At 33.6% G+C, this 20,865-nt stretch overlaps 3 protein-coding genes across 3 annotated transcripts; 1 reads left to right on the top strand and 2 right to left on the bottom strand.

Moving 5' to 3' along the window:
* Window positions 1–552: 552 nt before the first annotated feature.
* Window positions 553–1,924, bottom strand: LOC147286559 (uncharacterized). Its single transcript, XM_086242078.1, has one exon. The coding sequence runs from the start codon at window positions 1,761–1,763 to the stop codon at window positions 780–782; it is 984 nt and encodes a 327-aa protein (XP_086098204.1). The 5' UTR covers window positions 1,764–1,924; the 3' UTR covers window positions 553–779.
* Window positions 1,925–5,612: 3,688 nt separating this feature from the next.
* Window positions 5,613–6,116, bottom strand: LOC147286558 (uncharacterized). Its single transcript, XM_086240788.1, has one exon. The coding sequence runs from the start codon at window positions 6,114–6,116 to the stop codon at window positions 5,613–5,615; it is 504 nt and encodes a 167-aa protein (XP_086096914.1).
* A 9,292-nt stretch (window positions 6,117–15,408) lies between these two features.
* LOC147286557 (thaumatin-like protein 1b) lies at window positions 15,409–16,613 on the top strand. The gene is made up of 2 exons (XM_086242777.1): window positions 15,409–15,568; window positions 15,767–16,613. The coding sequence occupies exons 1-2, from the start codon at window positions 15,511–15,513 to the stop codon at window positions 16,447–16,449; spliced, it is 741 nt and encodes a 246-aa protein (XP_086098903.1). The 5' UTR covers window positions 15,409–15,510; the 3' UTR covers window positions 16,450–16,613.
* Window positions 16,614–20,865: the final 4,252 nt, after the last annotated feature.

The raw sequence follows: 20,865 nt of genomic DNA, 5'->3' as shown, positions 1-20,865 counted from the left end.
TGAATGAAATATCAATTATATCACTTTAGTTATTGTAAAAACTGGAATGTTAATTTGTAAGTTTACATATAATTTTTTTAAAACAATAACGATATCAAAAACCACTATACATATCGGTTCTTAAACAAAATGCGATGTTGTAAACAACTTTCATATCAGTTTCTATAAAAATACGATGATGAAGTCACTTTACATATCAGTTCTCATGTACAAACCAATCTAATGTTGTATTCGTATAAGTTTCCGTTTTAAATACTAATATCTAATGTTTAAAACCAATATCGTTTGTGAAAATTTTTACATATATTATATCAAAGGTAAAAAAAAACTTCTTAGATATCAACAGAAAACGATATAAAAAGGGTACTTTTAATATAACCGTTGAAGATATCGGTTGAAAATCTCCTTTGTATATCCGTTTTTCCACCGAAAAGGGGGTATTTGTAGTAGTGATGACTTTCAATTATATTTTTTTTGAAATTGTTTTAAAAAAAATTGAAGAGTATGATTACCTCTTATCTGATACATTCAACACCAAACATAACAATAAAATTTAGTCAATCTGGTAGTTTGGTGCAACAGAACACCAAACATTTGACATTATTAATAATGATATATATAATACAGTACATGCAATACAAGTATACAACGCAACTTAATTAAAATTAATTATACAGTGAGAGTTCAAGTAGCGAAGCAGCCCTTAGTACAAGCTAGGCTGGCTACTACAGTCTTATTCTTATTAATTAATTATAGGATCGCTGAGTGACATGGATATATCACACGACTGTGAACAAGTAGCGGTCGTCTTGGTCATCCGGCGAGTCAGATCCAAGACGCAAGCCTGCCACCAATGGTCCGGCAGTCTCCACGCGTGCAAACCTTGCACTTCCGACATGGCGAAGTCGGAATTGTACTCCATTGCAGTCGCAGTCGGTGACCCACTCGAACAAGGTACATGAATCGTTGGATTTTTCTTCCACAGTATCTTCAGCCGCGGCAACAATCCACTGCGGATCGCCAATATTTGTGGTACACTTAGTGTTGTAGTTAGCGTTGGCACAACATTTTATGTGGTACAGTCTCCCTTTATTACCAGGTCTCCTTGCATCCACCAGTTCAAACTTTGCGAGTGCGCTGTTCTTGTCCTTTGCATCAAATTTCAGAAACTCTGCTGGACGCCCCCGAGCATTGGCTAACATCAAGTACTTGTCGTAGTACACTGATTTCAGCCCCACAAACCTTGGCAATGCTTCCACCACAACAGATTCCCAGTCCATGACTGTGTACAGGTCGCACAAGTCCTTGTCATAACGGTCAGATCCCAGATACATGCTTGGCTCCATTGGTGGACCACACCTCCACAAGCATGAAATTCTTCCGAGTTGGACGTGGCGAAACCGGACGTTTAGTGGCGATGTACTGTCGACGATGGCCTCGAACAGAGTACATGAGGAATTGCATTTGTTTTCCTCTGGATTTTCCGCCCCAGCAACAATCCAGTGGTTACCTTCACGACCTGAGTGGTTCCTGACCCAGTATTTGTTGTTGTAACAGCATCGTATGTGCACCAGTCCCTTCTTCTTATTCTCAGGGTACTTCGCCATCACCACTTCAAACTTTGCGCGCGGGCTCGAAGCCTCATGCCCCTCAAATTTCACACACCCTGCTGGTAGCCCCTCAGATTCACCATTTGTAAAGCTCAAGTACCTGTTGTTGTACACTGATTTCAGCACCATAAACCTTGGCAATGCAGCTGCCATTAATGGATATATCGGATCAATTATTTTCTCTTCTCTATCGGTCTATGATCTCTACTACTACTCCAACTGCAATATGCATTTATAGATGGGAATAGCTTTGCCAAAGTACTCCAAATGAAACATGCATTTCGATTAATCAGGACTAGGCAAAGTACTCCAAATCAAACATGCGCCTTTACACACACGCCATGTGTATGCCATTTATAAGGAAAACCCAAAGCTCCTTTTTCTTTCTTTTTTGTCTGAATAACCGACACCAACCTTCACCACCAAACAAAGAAGATAACTAGTTACTTGTCTTGGAATACTTTTCCGCACGTGGTCCACAGAATGGATTAAATTCCTTTTCTATAGATTTAAAAAATTATTCGAAAAGATAATTGCATGCGCTAGCCATGATGAATCCAGTCATTGTCACTACTAGAATAAACCCCATTAATTAGCATCTGATACCAAGTGACTGATCAGTGCGGTTCCTGGCTTTTTAGAGGCTCAGGCCGAAAATCTAAAAAGGGCCCTTTTTTATAAAAAAAAATATATATATATATATATAAAATTATGTGGGCATGTTTTTCATTTACTTTTGCTTGAAAATAAAAAATAAAATGATACTTTCATTAAACATGAGATAATATTATAGTTTGTACAACTTTTCAACAAAAAACTTGGGACAATAAATAATTAAAGTTATAGGGCTTTTGGACATACAAGCTTTGAACAAGAAGTAATTTAAATTTTGAACAAAGCCCTAATTTCTTTGGAGACAATGGAGATGATATGAGGACTAAGAAGGAATCAAGAGAAACCGATAATTAATCGAAGAAGAGCATCGAGTTGAGAATCGAAACTCTGATCGAATGGATTATGGAGGAACTTCAAGTGAGGAAGATAAATTAAGTGATTGAGAGTTGAGAGAGCCTGAGATGAGACAGTGAGGGAGGGAGGGAGAGAGAGAAAAACAAAAAACAAAACCCTTATTCGTTTAATATAAAAAACCTTTTGACATTTAAGCTTTTCAATAAAAAAATAAAAGTCTAAAAACTAAATTTAATTATTACTTAAGTTATTATAAATTTAATTTGGGCCTCTTAGATATAAGCCTTGAACACCTTAGTTACTACTTACTAGGCCTCTACTTACCGGCCATAGCTTTAAATTTAATTTTTTTAAAATATTATAATATATATATAATTGGGCCCCCCTTGAAAGTGGGCCCTGGGCGGTCGCCCCTCCAGCCTTGCTCAGGGACGGCTCTGTGACTGATATGTGTGACCCTTTGGCAACTCATTGGACACTTTAATTGCACTACGTTTCTTTTGATTGCTATAGCCTATAGGAATTGACAGTCGGCCTCAATTGAATTACCTTAACAATGTCTTTCAATGAAGTAATTTTAATTTTCACATCAATTTATTAACATAAAATTTTAAACTTCGATATTTAAATTTTTATTAATTACATTTTTTATTATTTAGATATATATATGTAGAATTTTATAAATGATATGATTAGAAATTTTAATTAATCTAGCCTCATTGACTGCCCACCCAGCCTCACCCACCCCACCACCTTCCCCTCCTTCTGAGTCTTCGACCATATTCTTACACATAGATTGATTATACCATATGGTCATATATCGATTATATCCAATAGTTTTTTTAATTTGTCAAAGATGGTTAATGAAGAAACCATGAAATACTGGTGTTTGAGTTTTGCCCAAACACATTTACACTAATAAATATGGGTTAGGCTAGATAGTACTTTATTACTAATAATATTAATTATTACGATGTGGCAAATAAAGAGTGACGTGTGCAAAATCTTTTTGACATATCATATTAGGGCACATAGACTTTGTGACCTATTAGGGCACAAAAATTTTCCCTTCGAAATACTCTTGCACATGAATATCAATTTAGAAGACAATGATAAAATCGATTAGGAATGTACTGTACTGAGTCTTTATTCGATCAACTAAAAGATATGTACAAATTTTTTTTGTTTAGGAGAAAGTTAATTTGGCTCTTGGCCTCTTGGATATATTGAAACATCAAGGAGTTACAAAGACTTCCGCCACAACAAGAACTAGCCAAAGCCTAGAACCGGATACAACCAAAGATCTAAACTCAAGCTTCACACAAAGAAGGACCATCATATGCTTATCGAATAAAAAATTCGCATATAATGTGAGCTCTAACCCATTTCGAGGAGAAAATACCCGGTATGCTCAGGGGAGGTATTGAAGGGCTAACACAGCCCCTCCCGTTCATGGCACCTCCACCAACAACCTCTACACTAGCATACAAGCCCCAAACCTGTAGAACAAAACTCTAATATATAACTAGCTGGGACTTACCCGGAACATACTTGAAAAACAAGCAGGACCGAAATTGGTGTTAAGCTACCCCCTACACACCCAGGTTCGAACTTCCCTCCTCTCTTGTAATAAAAAAAATTAACATCTAGTGTAAGATTAGAAATTGAAACAAATAAGATAAATAGGTGAAGGAGGAAATGGATTAAGAGAGAAGGCAAGCCCTAAAAAGGATAATTATTCGAAATGGATTGAATTCATTTTTTATAGATCAAAAAAATTATTCGAAATGGATTGAATTCCTTTTGGGAATGGATTGAATTCCTTTTAGGAATGAATTGAATTCCTTTTGGGAATGGATTAAATTCCTTTTTTATAGATTAAAAAAATTATTGGAATTGGATTGAATTCGTTTCTAGATTAAATAAATTATTTGAAATGGATTGAATTTCATTTCTAGATTAAATAAATTATTCGAAATGGGTTGAATTCCTTTTCAGAATGGATTGAATTCATTTTCTATAGATTAAAAAAATTATTTGAAATGGATTGAATTCCTTTTCTATAGATTAAAAAAAATATTCAAAATGTCACTGGGCGGTCGGGTTTGGAGCGGGCAGTGAGAAGCCCAAACCGCAGCCCGCCCGTCTCTTTGTTCAATGGCTAAGCTGGGGATGCCTCAACCCAACCCGACCTGACCCGCCAAGTTGGAAATGGGGGGGTGAATCGGGTTGGTCAGGTTTATGCCCACCCCTAGTTAGTGCTATACCCTCTAATAGTATAAAAATTTACCTGACATTTTAAGTAAAGGCTAATTACAAATAAATCAGTAAAATAACATACGAAACAAAGATTTTTTTTATTTTTTTTGCATCCATCAATCGACTATTACAATTGACCGACAACTTACGGATCGCTGAAACATTTTTCTTAGTTTTTGATATTTTTGTCTTGGATTATCCCTCAAATTAGGACTTTTCTATCTTTTAGGATTTTTCTCAAATTTAATACACATTTTAACAGTTAGAAATTGTTGCTGATTTTACCAGTGCATCTATCATGTAGGCTTCACCGTCTTGCATTGTTTATTAATTCTACTTTGTAGCATGCAGAAGCATATATTGTCATTTGAAACCGATCTCTTTAATTTGTTGGTTTATTGATGACTTTCATTTATATTTTTTTAGAAATAAAAAAAAAAATATATTGAAGAGTATGATTGCCTCTTATCTGGTACATTCAACAGCAAACATAACAATAAATTTAGTCAATCTGGTAGTTTGGTGCAACAGAACACCAAACATTTGACATTATTAATAATAATATAATACAGTACAGTACAATACAACACAACTTATTAAAGTTAATTATACAGTGACAGTCCAAGTAGCAAACCAGCCCTTAGTACTAGCTAGGCTGGCTACTACAGTCTTTTTTTTTTTTTTGATACATGGAAAGAGGGATCAAACTTAAGTGCAGCGGGCCTTCCAACTGCTACAGTCTTATTCTTATTAATTAATTATAGGATCGCTGACTCAAGCGGTTGACACGGCTGTGAACAAGTAGCGTTTGTCGTCTTCATCAGGCGAATCAGATCCAAGACGCAAGCCTGCCACCAATGGTCCTGAAGTCTCCACGCGTACATACCTTGCACTTCCGACGTGGCGAAGTCGGAATTGTCCATCACAGTCGGTGACCCACTCGAACAAGGAACAAGAATCGTCGGATTTTTCTTCCACAGTGTCTTCAGCCGCGGCAACAATCCAATGCGGATCGCCACTGCTTTTGGGGTCCTTGACCAAGTAGTTAGTGTTGCTATCGCATTTTATGTGGTACAGTATCCCTTTGTTATCAGGTCTCCTTGCATCCGCCTTTTCAAACTTTGCGAGTGCGCTGCTCTTGTCCTTTGCATCAAATTTCAGAAACCCTTCTGGACGCCCCTTAGCATTGGCTAACATCAAGTACTTGTCGTAGTACGTTGATTTCAGCGCCAGAGACTTTGCTGCCCCTTGATTGCAATCATTGCACCTTCTTGCCATTTGATTAATCGATCGGATCGAGCAATTATTTTCTCTTCTCTATCTGTCTATGGTCTCAAGGATCGATATGATCTCCACTACAACTGACACATGTATTTATAGATGGGAATAGCTAGCTATGCCATGCAATGCACGTTGATGTGCATGTTAATATGATTATCGATCAGACCATCATGATGTGAAACTTTGGATTGATTATTCTTGTTGGCAGCTTGGAATCAGTACGTAGTAGATGCCATATATGGAATCAGTACAAATTCGATCAAAAGTATACATGGACCACCAATGATGTTATGGCCATGGTGGCCTTTATTCAAATGCTCAAATCTAAATGTACACATGGATCTTGGCCAAAAAAAAAAATGTACACATGGATGATGGATGATGAAAGTCACAAGGTCAAATTATCTATTTCAAATAAGATAGTGCTAAGGTGCTACAATAATTGATGTCTTAATTGTGCTCAGTCATATGTCATTGCTATGTAAGTTTTTAGAAAGACTATTTTAACCTTAATTAAATTTAAATTAAAAAAAAAAAAAACTTAACAATATTTCATCCCAATATAAGAGTTCAAGTAAATCTATATATATTTTTTCCAGATCTCTCTCTCTCTCTCTCTCAATATTACCCATGAGAATTGTAAACCATGATGACCATCGATCTCTATCCCCAACATTAATTTGTCAAGTAATTATTCTTTATATCTGATACATGACCACGTGGTATATCCAATTGAAGTGTTATAAAATGAGTGGATATTAGAAATACTATGCCCTACATATATGCAAGTATCAAAGTGTTCAACAATATCCTTACACGTGAATTGATTATCCATATGGTCGTATATCGGTCATACCCAATAATTTTTTCAATTTGTCAAAAATGGCTAATCAAGAAACCATTTGAGTTTTGCCCAAACACATTTACACTAAGAAATATGGGTTAGGCAAGACAGTATTTTATTACTAATAATATTAATTATTATGATGTGGCAAATAAAGAGTGAAGTGTGCAAAATTTTTGTGACATATCATATAGGGTACAAAATATTTTCCCTTTGAAATATTCTTGCACGTGAATATCCATTTAGATGTGTACAAATTTATTTATTTTTTCTTAGGAGAAAGTTTGGCTCTTGGCCACTTGGATATATTGAAACATCAAGGAGTTACAAAGACTTCCGCCACAACAAGAACTAGCCAAAGACTAGAACGGGATACAACCAAAGATCTAATTAAACTCAAGCTTCACACAAAGAAGACCATCATATGCAGAATAAAAAATTCGCATATAACGTGAGCTCTTAACCCTTGTCGAGGAGAAAATACCCGGTATGCTGAGGGGAGGTATTCAAGGGCTAACACAATCCCTCCCGTTCATAGCACCTCCACCAGCAACCTCCACACAGGCATACATGCCCTAAACCTATAGAACAATACCCCAGTAACTAGCTGGGACTTACTCGGAACATACTTGAAAAACAAGCAGGATCGAGATTGGTGTTGGTTGAGGATAAAAGCTTCCTGCCTATACATCCGGGTTTGAATCCTTCCCCCTCCCTTGTAATTAAAAAAAAAAAAAACATCTAGTGTAAAATTAGAAATTGATTTTAGTTCTTGTATCACTTGTCCACATTTCATATATATATATATATATATATTTTTTTTTTAATAATTTATTGCCTTATTTGTTTCTAAAAATATTTCATTTTTTTGTATGCTTCACATTTTTAGGATTTCATTTTGAATTGATTTATACTGCTTGTCTCCTTTGATAATGCAAAATAATTGTACATAATAGTGAAAAGAAGATGCCATATGTCCCAAACGAAAATATTACAGAAAAATCAAAGTTGACATGTTGCTGACTTTGGCCAAAAAAAAAAAAAAAGACATGTTGCTACATTTGGCCAAAAAAAAAAAAACAGACATGTTGCTGACATTACTGTCGATGTCTTTTTTATATTGTCTCTTTTTGTGTGTAGTCCAAAAAAAAGAATACATTAATGGCCAAAACAAGGAAATGGAATGCATTGCATAACACGTGTGTGGTCCTTTGTTATCTGTAAGCCCACAGCTTCTTCTTTTTCTTGTTCTTTTTCTTTTTTCTTTTTCCTTTTTCTGTTTTGTCTGAAGTAACTCTGAACCCACACCTCCCTTACCACCAAACAGAGAAGATAACTACTTATTTGTATGGGAACACTTTTCTTCGTATATTCGGATTGAATTCCTTTTCTATAGATTAAAAAATTATTCCAAATGGATTGAATTCCTTTTCTATAGATTAAAAAAATTATTCGAAATGGATTGAATTCATTTTCTATAGGTTAAAAAAATTATTCAAAATTGATTGAATATATTCATTTTCGGAATAGATTGAATTCCTTTTCTATAGATGGATTTGGCTTCTTTCCTAACCCAATTTCCTCCTACCCTATTTAAACTTTCAACTATTGAATGCCACATTTACAAAATTGGAACATGAATGAGTTGATTTTGAGGGACAAAATTGTCCATTTTGAACCAAAATGGAACACATCAGACAATTTATATTCCAATATGAAACTTCTAAAAATTTGTGGACCAAAACGAGATTTATGGAATAATAAGTGGAACAAACGCATAATTTACTCTTATATATATTTATATATTCTATCATACAAAAATATTCTAGAGCTAACTAGTTAGTAAGATAATACAATACTAATCACCATTTTGGGCCCACTAAACAATGTAATCTCATAATCCATACCGTTCATATTTTAGGTATCTATTCAGAAATTAACTTTGCAAAAAATCAACCAAATCAGAAATCATTTAGTCATTCGATTATCATTACAATCATTTCATATTTTATTGAAAAACTTGTGTTCATCCATTTACATGAGCACAATTAGCTTACTATTAGTTGACTAAACGATTTCTGATTTTGTTACTTTTTTCTAAGGATGATCTTTGAATGAGAGCTTAAAAAATAAACGGTTCAGATCATGAAATTACATTGTGTAGTGGGTTCAAAATAATATAGTTAGTGTTATATTATCTTACTAACTAGTTAACTCTAGAGCACTCCTCTTCTATCATATATTTTATATTATACAAAAGTTATATATATTGAATAAAAAAGGTGTAAGGTGTTTTTTGCACATGCTGGGGTTCAAACCCATGATTTTGTGAGAAGAGTCAAAGTATGAATTCTCACTACACCACTTAATCACTTGTAAAATTTAAGTACATGCAATATATTTATAGGCATACTGATACTTAAAATATAATAATTTATAAAATTAAATATATTTTATATATCATTCCTTTTTTAAAAGATATTATTTTCGGTCTCCATTTAAATATTATTATTGTAAAAAGTCTAAATATAGTACTAGTTTATATTTTATATAATTTATAGTTTTTATATTGTAAAAATATTACTAAAAGTTCAAAACTATAATTTATAATTTATATACTAAAATTATTAGAGTATAGGGTTAATTTTTAAGGTATAAGGTTTCAGACTTTATGGTTCAGTGTATAAGGTTATTGTATAGAATACCAATTATAATTTTATAAATTATTATATTTCAAGTATCAGTATACCTATAAATGGATTTGGATCTTTTCCTAACCCACTAATCTTCTAAACTTGGCTAATCTTTTAACTAGCACATGCCACATGGCTAGAAACTCATCCTACGGAGTACAATATATTTACTTTCATTTTTTTTTTTTTTTTAACATTCAAGACAGAGTTCTTCTCGTATGCAACTTCGAATCCACTTTTTCTTCCTTCAAGACCCAAGCATTCTTAGCCCCTCCACAATCTCTCATCTTCCCTTCCAAATCATTGTCATTCTAGCCTCCATTATAAATTACCCTTTTATATTATTTTTCATCCACAATCCATGTTTATTTCACTCTTTTTTTTTTTCTTGGTTGTAATGTTTCTAAATTTTTAGAGCAAACCCATTTCAGATGCAATAAATAATTTCAATATTTGAAATATTAGATCTTAATTGAAACAAAAAAGCAATATGCATGAGATCTGTGCAGATCTGAGCGTTGCTGAGTTGCTCCATGAAATTGTCTTGACTCTGGAGGATCCCCTCGCCACAAATACATATCAATGACTCAAAATTTTACATGGTGCTTATTCATGTTTAACAACAGATCAAGAACTTGGGTCTTCTAGCAAAAAAAAAAAAAAAACAACAGAGAACTTGGGATTTGAAATTCCTTTAACAAAGGCTCCCACCATGGGATCATCAATCAGACCTGGGTTACTTATGAAATTAAGAGTACAATCATCTATAAACCTTATAGTCTTAAAAGAAAAAGAAAACAAGGCTGAAAGTGTAGTAAATCTGGCTCAAAAAGTTTGCATTGATGGAGAAAGAAACAATAGGTTCTAACCGAATACAAGAAAGCATGGAAAATCAATATATTACGTATATTCTAATTGGTTTATTTGGTTTTATTTTTCATTAAGATGAGCAATTAAAGGTTTAGTCCATAAAAAATCAATAATGCTAGTTGTCTCACATTTTTTTTCCCACATTTGTATCCCACCTGATGTGTCATTACTTTACTGGAAGGGTATTTCCTTTTTCTTTTTTAGGTTTTATTTTTTAATTTTTAGTGTCCAATATATGAATGCCATGTAAAATGGTATGAAATTATGGTATAAAAATGTGGTAAGTGTAGTATTACTAATAAAAAATAGCATTCAAGGTACATGTAGAGAGAGAGAGAGAGAGACCATGTACAGAGCAATAAAACAAAAAGGAAAGAAAAGGTTACAAAAGCTCTGAACCGTAGGATTTAATTTTTAGTATGTGGTATGCTTTGGTTAAAAGCTTAGATAGTTTAGGAGGGGATCCAAATCCCCTATAAATATATTGCATGTATTTGAATATCATAAATGGCTAAGTGGTGTAGTGGGAATTCACACTTTCACTCTTCTCAAATGGTCATGGGTTCGAACCTAGTATGTATAAAAAATATCACTTGAAATGAACTCTATAGTTAATGGGAAAATTTGAAATGTTTTATAGTTTGTAGACCAACTTGAAATGAATCCTATAGTTGGTGAATGTAAATGTATTTGAGTCTTTTCTTAATTATCTTTCATTAATGACTCTTTCCCTTTTCATAGGTCTCTCCTTTTTTATTTAAAAAAAAAAAAGGAAAAAAGCTATCTAATTATCTTCTCTCTACGCCTCTTCTTCATATAGTGTCTCTCTCTGCTTGTTAAGCCACCATGAATTATTCGAAATTGATTGAATTCCTTTTTTATAGATTAAAAAAATTATTTGAAATGGATTGAATTCCTTTTCAGAATAGACATGAATTCCTTTTCGGATTGAATTCCTTTTCTAGATTAAATAAATTATTCAAAATGGAAAGCATTATAGTTCCTTGCAACTCTCATGGTATGACCATTGCTTTGTGTAGTGTAACCAGTTTTGTCTTCCAACTCTTATATTATACATCTCGATTTATCGGGCATCTGGAACCACATCATGTTAATTCTTTTAGGGAGACTTAAGACTAAAAGAAGGAAAAAACTTACCTATAGTTGAGATAGGGGCTGATTTGACATCTCATGAGATATGTTTTATCTTGAAATTAGAGAAAATTTTATGTGATGAAATATAAGAGCATATATGTCATCATGTGAAATCAGCCATATTCCTGTTACAGATAAATTTCTCTAGAAAATAAGAATATTGAGTATATCATACACCCTTGCTCTGCTGGTAACTAGCGCGCAATGGGTGCATGTGCATATGAGTGCATTTGCCTGAAAATTTAGAGAAATATATTATGTAACAAGCAATAAGTAATTACTGCTACAACCAGAATTGCCTGTTAGCTGTTGCGTTTTTGCATGACGAGTCAACTTGAGGCTAAAAGAATTCGGATTGGGTTGAGGGAGATTCTGACACAACCAGTTATGCAAACACAAAATGTGGAGCATTTTACCTCATAAAGCTCAGGTTGATTGGGTCATTGGAAATTAAAAACTTTAAGGTTGCATTTGGGAGGGATGATTTAGCAAAAAGGGATTTGGATTTTGACAACAATAGTACTAAATTAGTTATTAAAAACAATAACTATAAAAAATCTAGACATCATTAGATATAATGTATTTAAAATAATTTCTGCTGGTACACTATTTTTTTAATTTGAAATATTTAGATCTATTCATGTGCATGCATTTTGTCTCACTAATATGTGCTAATAATCCAATCAAGAAAACTATGTAATATCAATTAGGTATGTAATCTTTAAATGCTAAATTTCACTTTTGGTCCCTACAGTTTTAATTAATTATTTTAATTTTAGTCTTGTAGTTTATAAACTGTTGCAATTTAATGACACGTTACTATTTTCATATATTAATTTATTAAATTCGTTATAATATACCCTCATTTCCATGTTTGGGTTGTGCAGGAATTGGAACTGAAAAGTGTTGGTTTTTTAATTATACCCTTATTTATTATTTATTTAATAAAAAAAAAAATTTTCAAACAGGACACATATTTTGGGGTCAATTCTAGTTTAGGACACGCGTTTGAGTTTGTATTAATGTAGGACACATATTTAATATTTGTGTTATTGTGGGACAATCCATTAACTTCGTTAAGAATTCTGTTAAAAATAAATCATGTGCCACGCACATGACTGATTTTATGGGACAAATTTGACAATTCACCAATATATTTTAAAAACAAATAAAAAAAACTGAAAACTGAAAAAAAAAAAAAAAAAAAAAATCAACACCCCCTTCCCCACCAAGCCCCGCCCCACCACATCCCCATCCCTTACCCAGCCCGGCCCTGACCTCGACCTCGACCTTGTTACACCAGCCCTGCCCGTCGCAACCCCCTTCCATCCAATACCAACCCCAATCTTGGCGTGTACATAGAAGAGAAAGATAGGAATAGATAAAGTGAGAAAGTGAGAGAGAGAGAGAGAGAGAGAGAGAGAGAGAGAGAGAGAGAGATAAAATGACAAGGAGATGAATCCAGGTCGAACTCCCCCATTTCAACCTCTAATTCACACAACCCAAAACTCTGTTTTAGTTCTGAAACAAAACCCGATCGAACTCATAAACCCACCAAACACAGAACCTGTGACAGAGAGATAGAAAAAGTATATATATATATATATATAGAGACAGAGACAGAGAGGAAGAAAGCAGGAGAGGGAGAGATGGAGAGGGAGGTGAGGGTAAGCCGTCACCAGAGGTGGGTTGGGGCTGGGTGGGGAGAGGTGCTGCTGCAACATAGATCGATCTCCTCGTCATTCTTTTTTAGTTTTAACCTTTTTAAATATGTTTTAGTTATAATTCTTTTTGTTTTTGTTTTCAATTTAATCTTTTCTGAATTTTATTTCAATTTTAATATTTTATGTTTTTAATTTTAATATTTTATGTTTTGAGAATTAATATTTTCAGTTTTAATGTTATTTACTTTTAAACTTGTTTAATTTTAGTCTTTTGTAATTCTCAAAAAATTAGTTTTAAATATTTTGATTTATTTTTAGTATTAATCTTTTTAGTTTTTGAGTTTTAATATTTATTAAGTTAGAAATTGAATTAAAATTTTATTTAATATGAAATGACCAAATTATCCCTAATGTGGATGAAAATGTAACGGAGTTGACGGATTGTTCCACTATAACACAAATCTTAAATATGTGTCATACACTAACACAAACTCAAACGGTGTCCTAAACTAAGATTGACCCCAAAGTATGTGTCCTGTTTGAAAAGTTTTTCTTTTAATAAATGACAATATATATGACATTTTAAAATAATAACAGGGTTAGTTTTGTTAAAAAAAGAAGCAATAAATATTTTTCCAAAAGGGAGGAAAACAAAACCCAAGCTAGAGCAAGAGTTTCATTTTCCTCCCAATAAGAGCATCAGATTCTTTTAGGCTAGGAATAGATTTCTCTTCTCCGCCTCCAAAATTTGAATCAAACGAACTCTTAAAGTTAACGAAAGAATAATGCTATATTTACCATATTTTTATACCATCTTACGTGTCATTATTTTACTGGACAAAGTTTTTCTTTTTCTTTTTGAATTTTTGTTTTTATTTTTTAGTGTCCAATACATGAATGCCATGTAAGTTGTCACATAAGGTGGTATGAAATTATGGTATAAAAATATGAGATGTCTAGCACTACTGTTAACGAAAATCTTGAGATTAACTCAAGTGGGTGGGGTAAAGTAAAGATTAGAATGATATTATATTCAGGATTTGATTCTCTTCAATGTTACACACAAAAAAAAAAAAAAAAGTTAAAAAAGATTTGTCTTTAATCCCTAAGGTCGGGGATAAAACATTTACGCTAAAACCTTGCCTTTGATGCCAAGACTTCCCTTATTGTTGTTTTTGGTCATGTAAACGACAATGGACTTGGGCTTAACACTGATTCAATGGTCATGCCAACTCGTGGGCCGAACCCTGGCCTTCTGCATATCAGACAATCATAATTTCTCTATCTTGGTCTTCAAATCACCTACCATATATGGACTCAAACGGTCTGGTCACAACATATATACCACCTTACTAAGCCCACAAATTAAATCCGGTCCAGCAGGAATCAGATTAATCCACACAATTATAAATTCTTTCCTTCTGTCCAGAAAATAAAAAAATAGGAAAATTACCACATTTCCTGGGTTTTACTAGCCAGTCTCTCTTATTGGCTGCATTGTCCATCACGCGTGGCAGCCATAATCTTATTAGCCCGTCCATCACGCTATACACATGGCGTGCTCATAGCCTTCTTCATCAATTGTTTGTCAAAATCACACTAACTATTCAACGTTTCAATATCTCCGGTGCCTTTTTTTTCTTCCAATTTGCTGAGTCTCTCCGGCTTCATTCATATAGGGCTTGACAATTATATATATTCTAGATGTACTGACAATCAAAGTTTACTTGCTTAGTCTCTCTCTCTCTCTCTCTCTCTCTCTCTCTCTCTCTCTCTCTGTGGAGATGAATACATACAGGAAGACTGGAATAGTAGTAACAGGGACTTAGAGGTCATCCATAAATGACGGGTTTAATTTTCTGGATAAGCTTTGAATTTTTGCAGGGAAGGTATTCAGGTCAATGACGATAGCTAGACCAGTCCAAGACCACGTACATCAGCAATTTGGTAGTTTCCCAGCTAGTGCCCGTTTTAATTACTTGTTATACCATGGAAACTTAGACCCGTAATTAAGTGCTCATCATGCAAAAGATCAAAAAGTTAGGCCGCTATAAGCCTATATATATAAACCACCCCTTGCTTCCCAACTTCATCAAATTAATCAAAGTAAGTGTTAATTAATCCAAGTATAGCAGTAAGGAAATCAAGAGTTAAGACATTCAACGATGATGATGAAGAGCCATGTACTCCTGGGCCTCACCTTGGCCATCCTCTACTTCGCAGGTATATTATATTGTGTAAGCTAGCTAGCTTCTTATTTTCTTTTAATTTGTTTGGCTTTAATTAGAGTAGCCATTTCCAATATATATGTATTGGTGCCTAATTAGTAATTACAAATAATTTATTTATTTAATTATTTTCACAATTGTATGTAGATGTTGTCAGTATTAATTGTAATCCGTTGCTTTATGTTGGATGCAGGCGCACATGCAGCTACAATCACTTTCACAAACAAATGCCCCGACACCGTATGGCCAGGAACCCTAACTGGTGATCAAAAACCTCAATTATCAAGCACCGGGTTCGAATTAAAATCCGGGGCTAGCCAATCCGTGGATGCTCCGTCTCCATGGTCCGGTCGCTTCTGGGCCCGAACCAGATGCTCCACGGACTCCTCCGGAAAATTCACTTGTGCCACCGCGGACTGTGGCTCCGGCCAAGTCACATGCAACGGTAACGGTGCAGTCCCACCAGCAACTCTAGTGGAAATCACTATTGCAGAAAACGGAGGTCAAGATTTCTACGACGTTAGTCTTGTTGACGGCTTCAACTTGCCCATGTCCGTGGCCCCGCAAGGCGGTTCAGGCGAGTGCAAGACCTCGAGCTGCCCCGCCAATGTCAACGCGGCTTGCCCGGCGGAGCTGCAAGTGAAAGCGGCTGATGGGAGCGTGATTGCGTGCAAGAGCGCTTGTCTAGCATTCAATGAGGACCGGTACTGTTGCACTGGCCCTAATAACACGCCAGAGACATGCCCTCCCACAAACTACTCTCAGATCTTTGAGGAACAGTGCCCTCAGGCTTATAGCTACGCTTATGATGACAAAAACAGCACATTTACTTGCAATGGTGGACCCAACTACGTTATTACATTCTGCCCGGCCTGAGCAAATATAGAAGGAAATTATCTATCCTTCTCTTTATGTTATAATAATAGATCAAGAGATCGAATAAATTTCATGGAGATCTTGACACATTGTTGTTGTCAAGAATATTTGTAATAATAAATGATTTTATAAAGAAATAAATTAATTAAGATTATGCTTTCGAATGTTTTGATTTTTGATTTTTTTTTTCCTTTTGGGTTAATACTTAATTAATACCAATGCTACTCAATTTATACGAATGACAAGCTTAATTTTGACTATGGATCGATTTGCATCCTCTACTAATCCCTTCATTCCCTTAATTGTGTCATGATATCATATAATCTAATCAATTAAAACTATATTAGTGTAGGATTATAATCGCAATCATTCATTTTTTAGATCACTTTTTAAAGCTCATCTACGTAAAAAATTAATCAAATAAAAAATTATTTGGTTGTGTAATTGTTATTGAATGAATAGACAATGAAAAATAATATATGGGGTAGGCCAGTTGGCCAAGAAGTTGTGCTGCCCCCACCTCATCGGGTTTCGATCCCCCCTCCCCCCTCTAGGCCTCTTTCCTTGGCCTCCTCCCTTTGTAACCAAAAATATATATATAATAAGTTCAATTTTATAGGATCTAATTGCTATGCTTATATATTAAATATTTATAAAATAATACACATACAAAATATGGAATTTATTGCCTATTGTAAATCACATTGAATTATTTCTATCATTATTACTTATTAGAACTCCTTTCAATTAATTAAAACTTATTTTTAAACAAACAAGACGTACCTCATACACCTAATAATATACAAAAGTGCAACCATAATTGTATATGGATTTTAAAAGATTTTTGTGAAGTTAAAAAATCATGTGGTATTCAATTAAAACTTTAAAAAAGTATGTTAAAATTTATATGTATTCAATTAAGAATTTTAAGAAGTTTATAAAAGTCATAAAAATCGTATAGTATTCAATTAAAACTTTTAAAGACTTTTAAAAAGTCTGTAAAAATCTATGTGTATTTAAAAAGTCATTGATTTTTATGGAATTCATTTAATGATAGATTTTAATAGACTTTAAAAGACTTTTATGTGTATTTCAAAGTTATTATAAATCCGATCTCTCTCCAGCAGATTTTTAAGAATTTCTCTAAACTCTGTAGAACTCTGTGAAAATTTATAAATTTTGCAAAAGTATGTTAATTACTTAAAAAAAGTCTACAAAAGTGTTTATAAATGTATATATATACACTACACCCTCAAACCTCTAGTAAAAAGAAAAATAAAATATAAGGTTTAATTGAAGAGGAAATTACAGATTTAGTCAAGTTATTTTATACCTAATTCAATTTTGGTCCACAATCTTTTTTAAGTTATGTTTTGGTCCACTAATTGTTCAATTTGTTCAATAAAGGTCCAGATTTTTTTTCTCAAATTTGGCATGCCATTTGCCTTATCAAATCTCACCAAAATTCAGCAAACATATACTTATTTTGAAGCTATGCATTTCTTCTTTACAACCATATAAAGATCATTCAAATTAGAGTTCTAAAACTCAAAATAATTAACCCCAAAGTAGGATACCTGAAACTGTCAATTTTTCAAACCTCACCAAATCTTAATTCTCTTAGATTCTAATACTCCAAATTTGTTTTTATGACTAAGAAATGATGAAATATAACTTATACTTCAATTATAATTGAAGAAAACATTACCCAAAGGATTTAAAGTCACAAATCTGGACCTTTATTGAACAAATGAAACAATTAGTAAACAAAAACAGAACTTAAAAAAGATCGTGAACCAAAATTGAACTAGGTATAAAATAAGTGGACCAAATCTGTAATTTTCTCTTTAATTGAATATACATGAAAACTTAAAACTCATTATATTCTCAACACGCGCTCATACACATGCCAAAAGTATTTTTTATTGTGCAACAGTTGATTTGTTTTTTCATTGTGGAGTACATGGGTAGTTGGTGGGAAACTTTCACCAATTAAAGAACGTGTTCTTTTGTTATTTTTGTTTTAAATCATTTTAATCTAAAAAAATATAATAGATTGTTGAGTTAGTGCTATACCCTCCATTAATATAAAAATTTACTTGACATTTTAATTAATTATGGACATGCAGTATATCAAATAGAGTGTTTTGCATTATATATATAAAAATGCTCTAAAATTAACTAATTAGTAATTTAATACGAAACAAACTACCCTTTTAGGCCCACAATACGATGTAATCTCATAATTCGAACCGCGCGATTCATTTTTAGACCTCACTTCAAAGGTTATCTTTATAAAAAATCTCTCAAATCAAGAATCTTTTAACCATTTCATCATAATAAAAACCATTTACATGTATTTATCGAAATATAATATTGTCTATTTATTTGATCATAGTTAGATTGCTAAATATTTATGATTTGGTTGATTTTTTTTTTTTTTTTGCAATATTGATATTTTGTCATGGAAAAAATCCGAGAGGTCACGTGCATAGCCGAGATCGACCACAACACTCCTCGTCGTAAGTGTGGTGAGCTTTCCGACCTTAGACGTGAATGCAGGTATGCCACTATTCGGCTAGGAATAAAAAAGTATAGAAAAAGATAATATTTAATGCAAAAATAAAAATAAAATGTAATATTGTGTCAAATTAAAAATCTAAATTCTAACCAACTATTGTGCGATAGGAAATGGAAAGGAGAACTTATATAGATTATTTTCTTGCCTAGGATTGATTAGGACTTTGAACATGAATAAACAAGAAAAATAAATAAAAGAGCAATGAGATTTGATTGAAAACTAATGAAAGATGACATTAATTTAAATTGGTACTAAGAGAAAGTTCAATCTTAGTAAAGCAACAAATGAAATACATAGAAAAAACTATGAAGAAAATATTAAAAGGGCTAAGAACTTGACGAAAATATAAAAGTAAATTAATACAAAGAGAGCTTTAAAACACTGTGAAAACTAAAACATTATAGAAGTTGCTGGGTTGAATTGATTAGTTGTTGGAGTGGGCGTGTGTAGGGAGAGCTCCTAAAAATTGTTCTGTGAGCTTCCTTTTATAGTGGTCTAATTGCTTTGTCCTCAAGTCTTTCAATAGGATGCAATCATATTTTTGCCAAGATCGCTTATACTTGAGTGGTGAATAGCTCTTTATGAGCTAAGAATGAGCTAGATTAATAAGCATTGCAATGTGTTTATTTATGTGGGTCAGTTAGCTAAGAAAATAGCTAGCTAGCCCAATTTCCCAATGTTAGTGTTATGTTGTAAGTAACCAAATGATTTGTTTTTGTCGAGCATTAGAATACTCAATTAATGCCCATGTTTTAACATTGATCAACAACTTTTGATAATTATGTCAAAATAATAGTTTTGTAAATAATAATTATATATTGTGTACTACAAACTTCATAACTAATAATTAGGAGAAAAACTTGTGTGGGGAGTTACTTGCCAACTCACCATGCTGAGTGGCACTACCTTCCACTTGAAACTTGCCACTTAATTAACTTTAATTACTGCTTTTATTTATTTCTCTCTCAAATTAAAATTAAAAGAAATAATTAAAATAAAAAAATAAATTAAGAACCAACCCACTCATTCTCACTAGACCAGGCAAAAATGCTCACAACTCAAAACGACACGAAAATTTCTTGTTCAGGTTGGAGCTTATCGAGCTGGGTTGATATTAATGTCACCCGTTAGTGACCCGTTAAGATAACGGGTCGTATCTAGTGAATTCGTGGGTCATCCATTAAGAAAAGGGCATTTATGTCACTTTATCACATCTAACAAAACAGCCTCTACGCCTCACCATAATGACCTCATCCTCTATGTCTCTCAACTTTCTGCAATCTCTCTCTCTCCCTCTCTCTCTCTACGATCTCTCCCTCTCGACCCTCAGCCTCCATCGAGTTCAGCCTTGTCTCGCCTCACCTCAGTTACCTCACCCTCTCTGTCTCTTGGTGAAGTCTCGGTTTGGGATCGGTGGGGTCTCGGAAGAGCCCACAGAGTTGGGATTTGTGGTAGGGAGGCTGACTGGTGGTTGAGGTTGTTCATTGTGGCAACTTCACCATCCCCATAAGTCAATTGGCGATGACGGCGAAGACTAGAAACAACATCTCCCAGACTCATAGCCCACTCTCTCAAGTCTCAAGTGAGAAAAATAAACACAACATACCCCAAAAAGAGATTTTAGGACAGTATGAGATTTTTATTTGTAGTGCTCTTTGCCTTTATCAATCAAACCATGATGTTTCCAAATCTCCATATTTCAACTCCTACCCTCCCACTGCTCCTTCTTCTTCTTTAATTAGGTAAGTGAAGAAATTTTCCTAATTGCCATTTCACCAGGGGCCTATGTTTATTTTCCAGAACACTAGTGGTAGGCATTAATGTTAACAATCTGG

The sequence above is a fragment of the Dryas octopetala genome, chromosome 4 (assembly GCF_963921425.1).
Source record: "Dryas octopetala chromosome 4, drDryOcto1.1, whole genome shotgun sequence".
Classification (NCBI taxonomy): Eukaryota; Viridiplantae; Streptophyta; class Magnoliopsida; order Rosales; family Rosaceae; genus Dryas; species Dryas octopetala.
The sequence above is the reverse complement of the archived record's forward strand: the minus strand, read 5'-3'. Positions and strand labels throughout refer to the sequence as shown.

Bases quoted from the DNA above. Each gene is read 5' to 3' on its own strand.
- LOC147286559 (XM_086242078.1), bottom strand. From the start codon at position 1,763: ATGGCAGCTGCATTGCCAAGGTTTATGGTGCTGAAATCAGTGTACAAC.
- LOC147286558 (XM_086240788.1), bottom strand. From the start codon at position 6,116: ATGGCAAGAAGGTGCAATGATTGCAATCAAGGGGCAGCAAAGTCTCTG.
- LOC147286557 (XM_086242777.1), top strand. From the start codon at position 15,511: ATGATGATGAAGAGCCATGTACTCCTGGGCCTCACCTTGGCCATCCTC. The intron at 15,569-15,766 runs GTATATTATATT...TGTTGGATGCAG, and splicing joins GGCCATCCTCTACTTCGCAG to GCGCACATGCAGCTACAATC.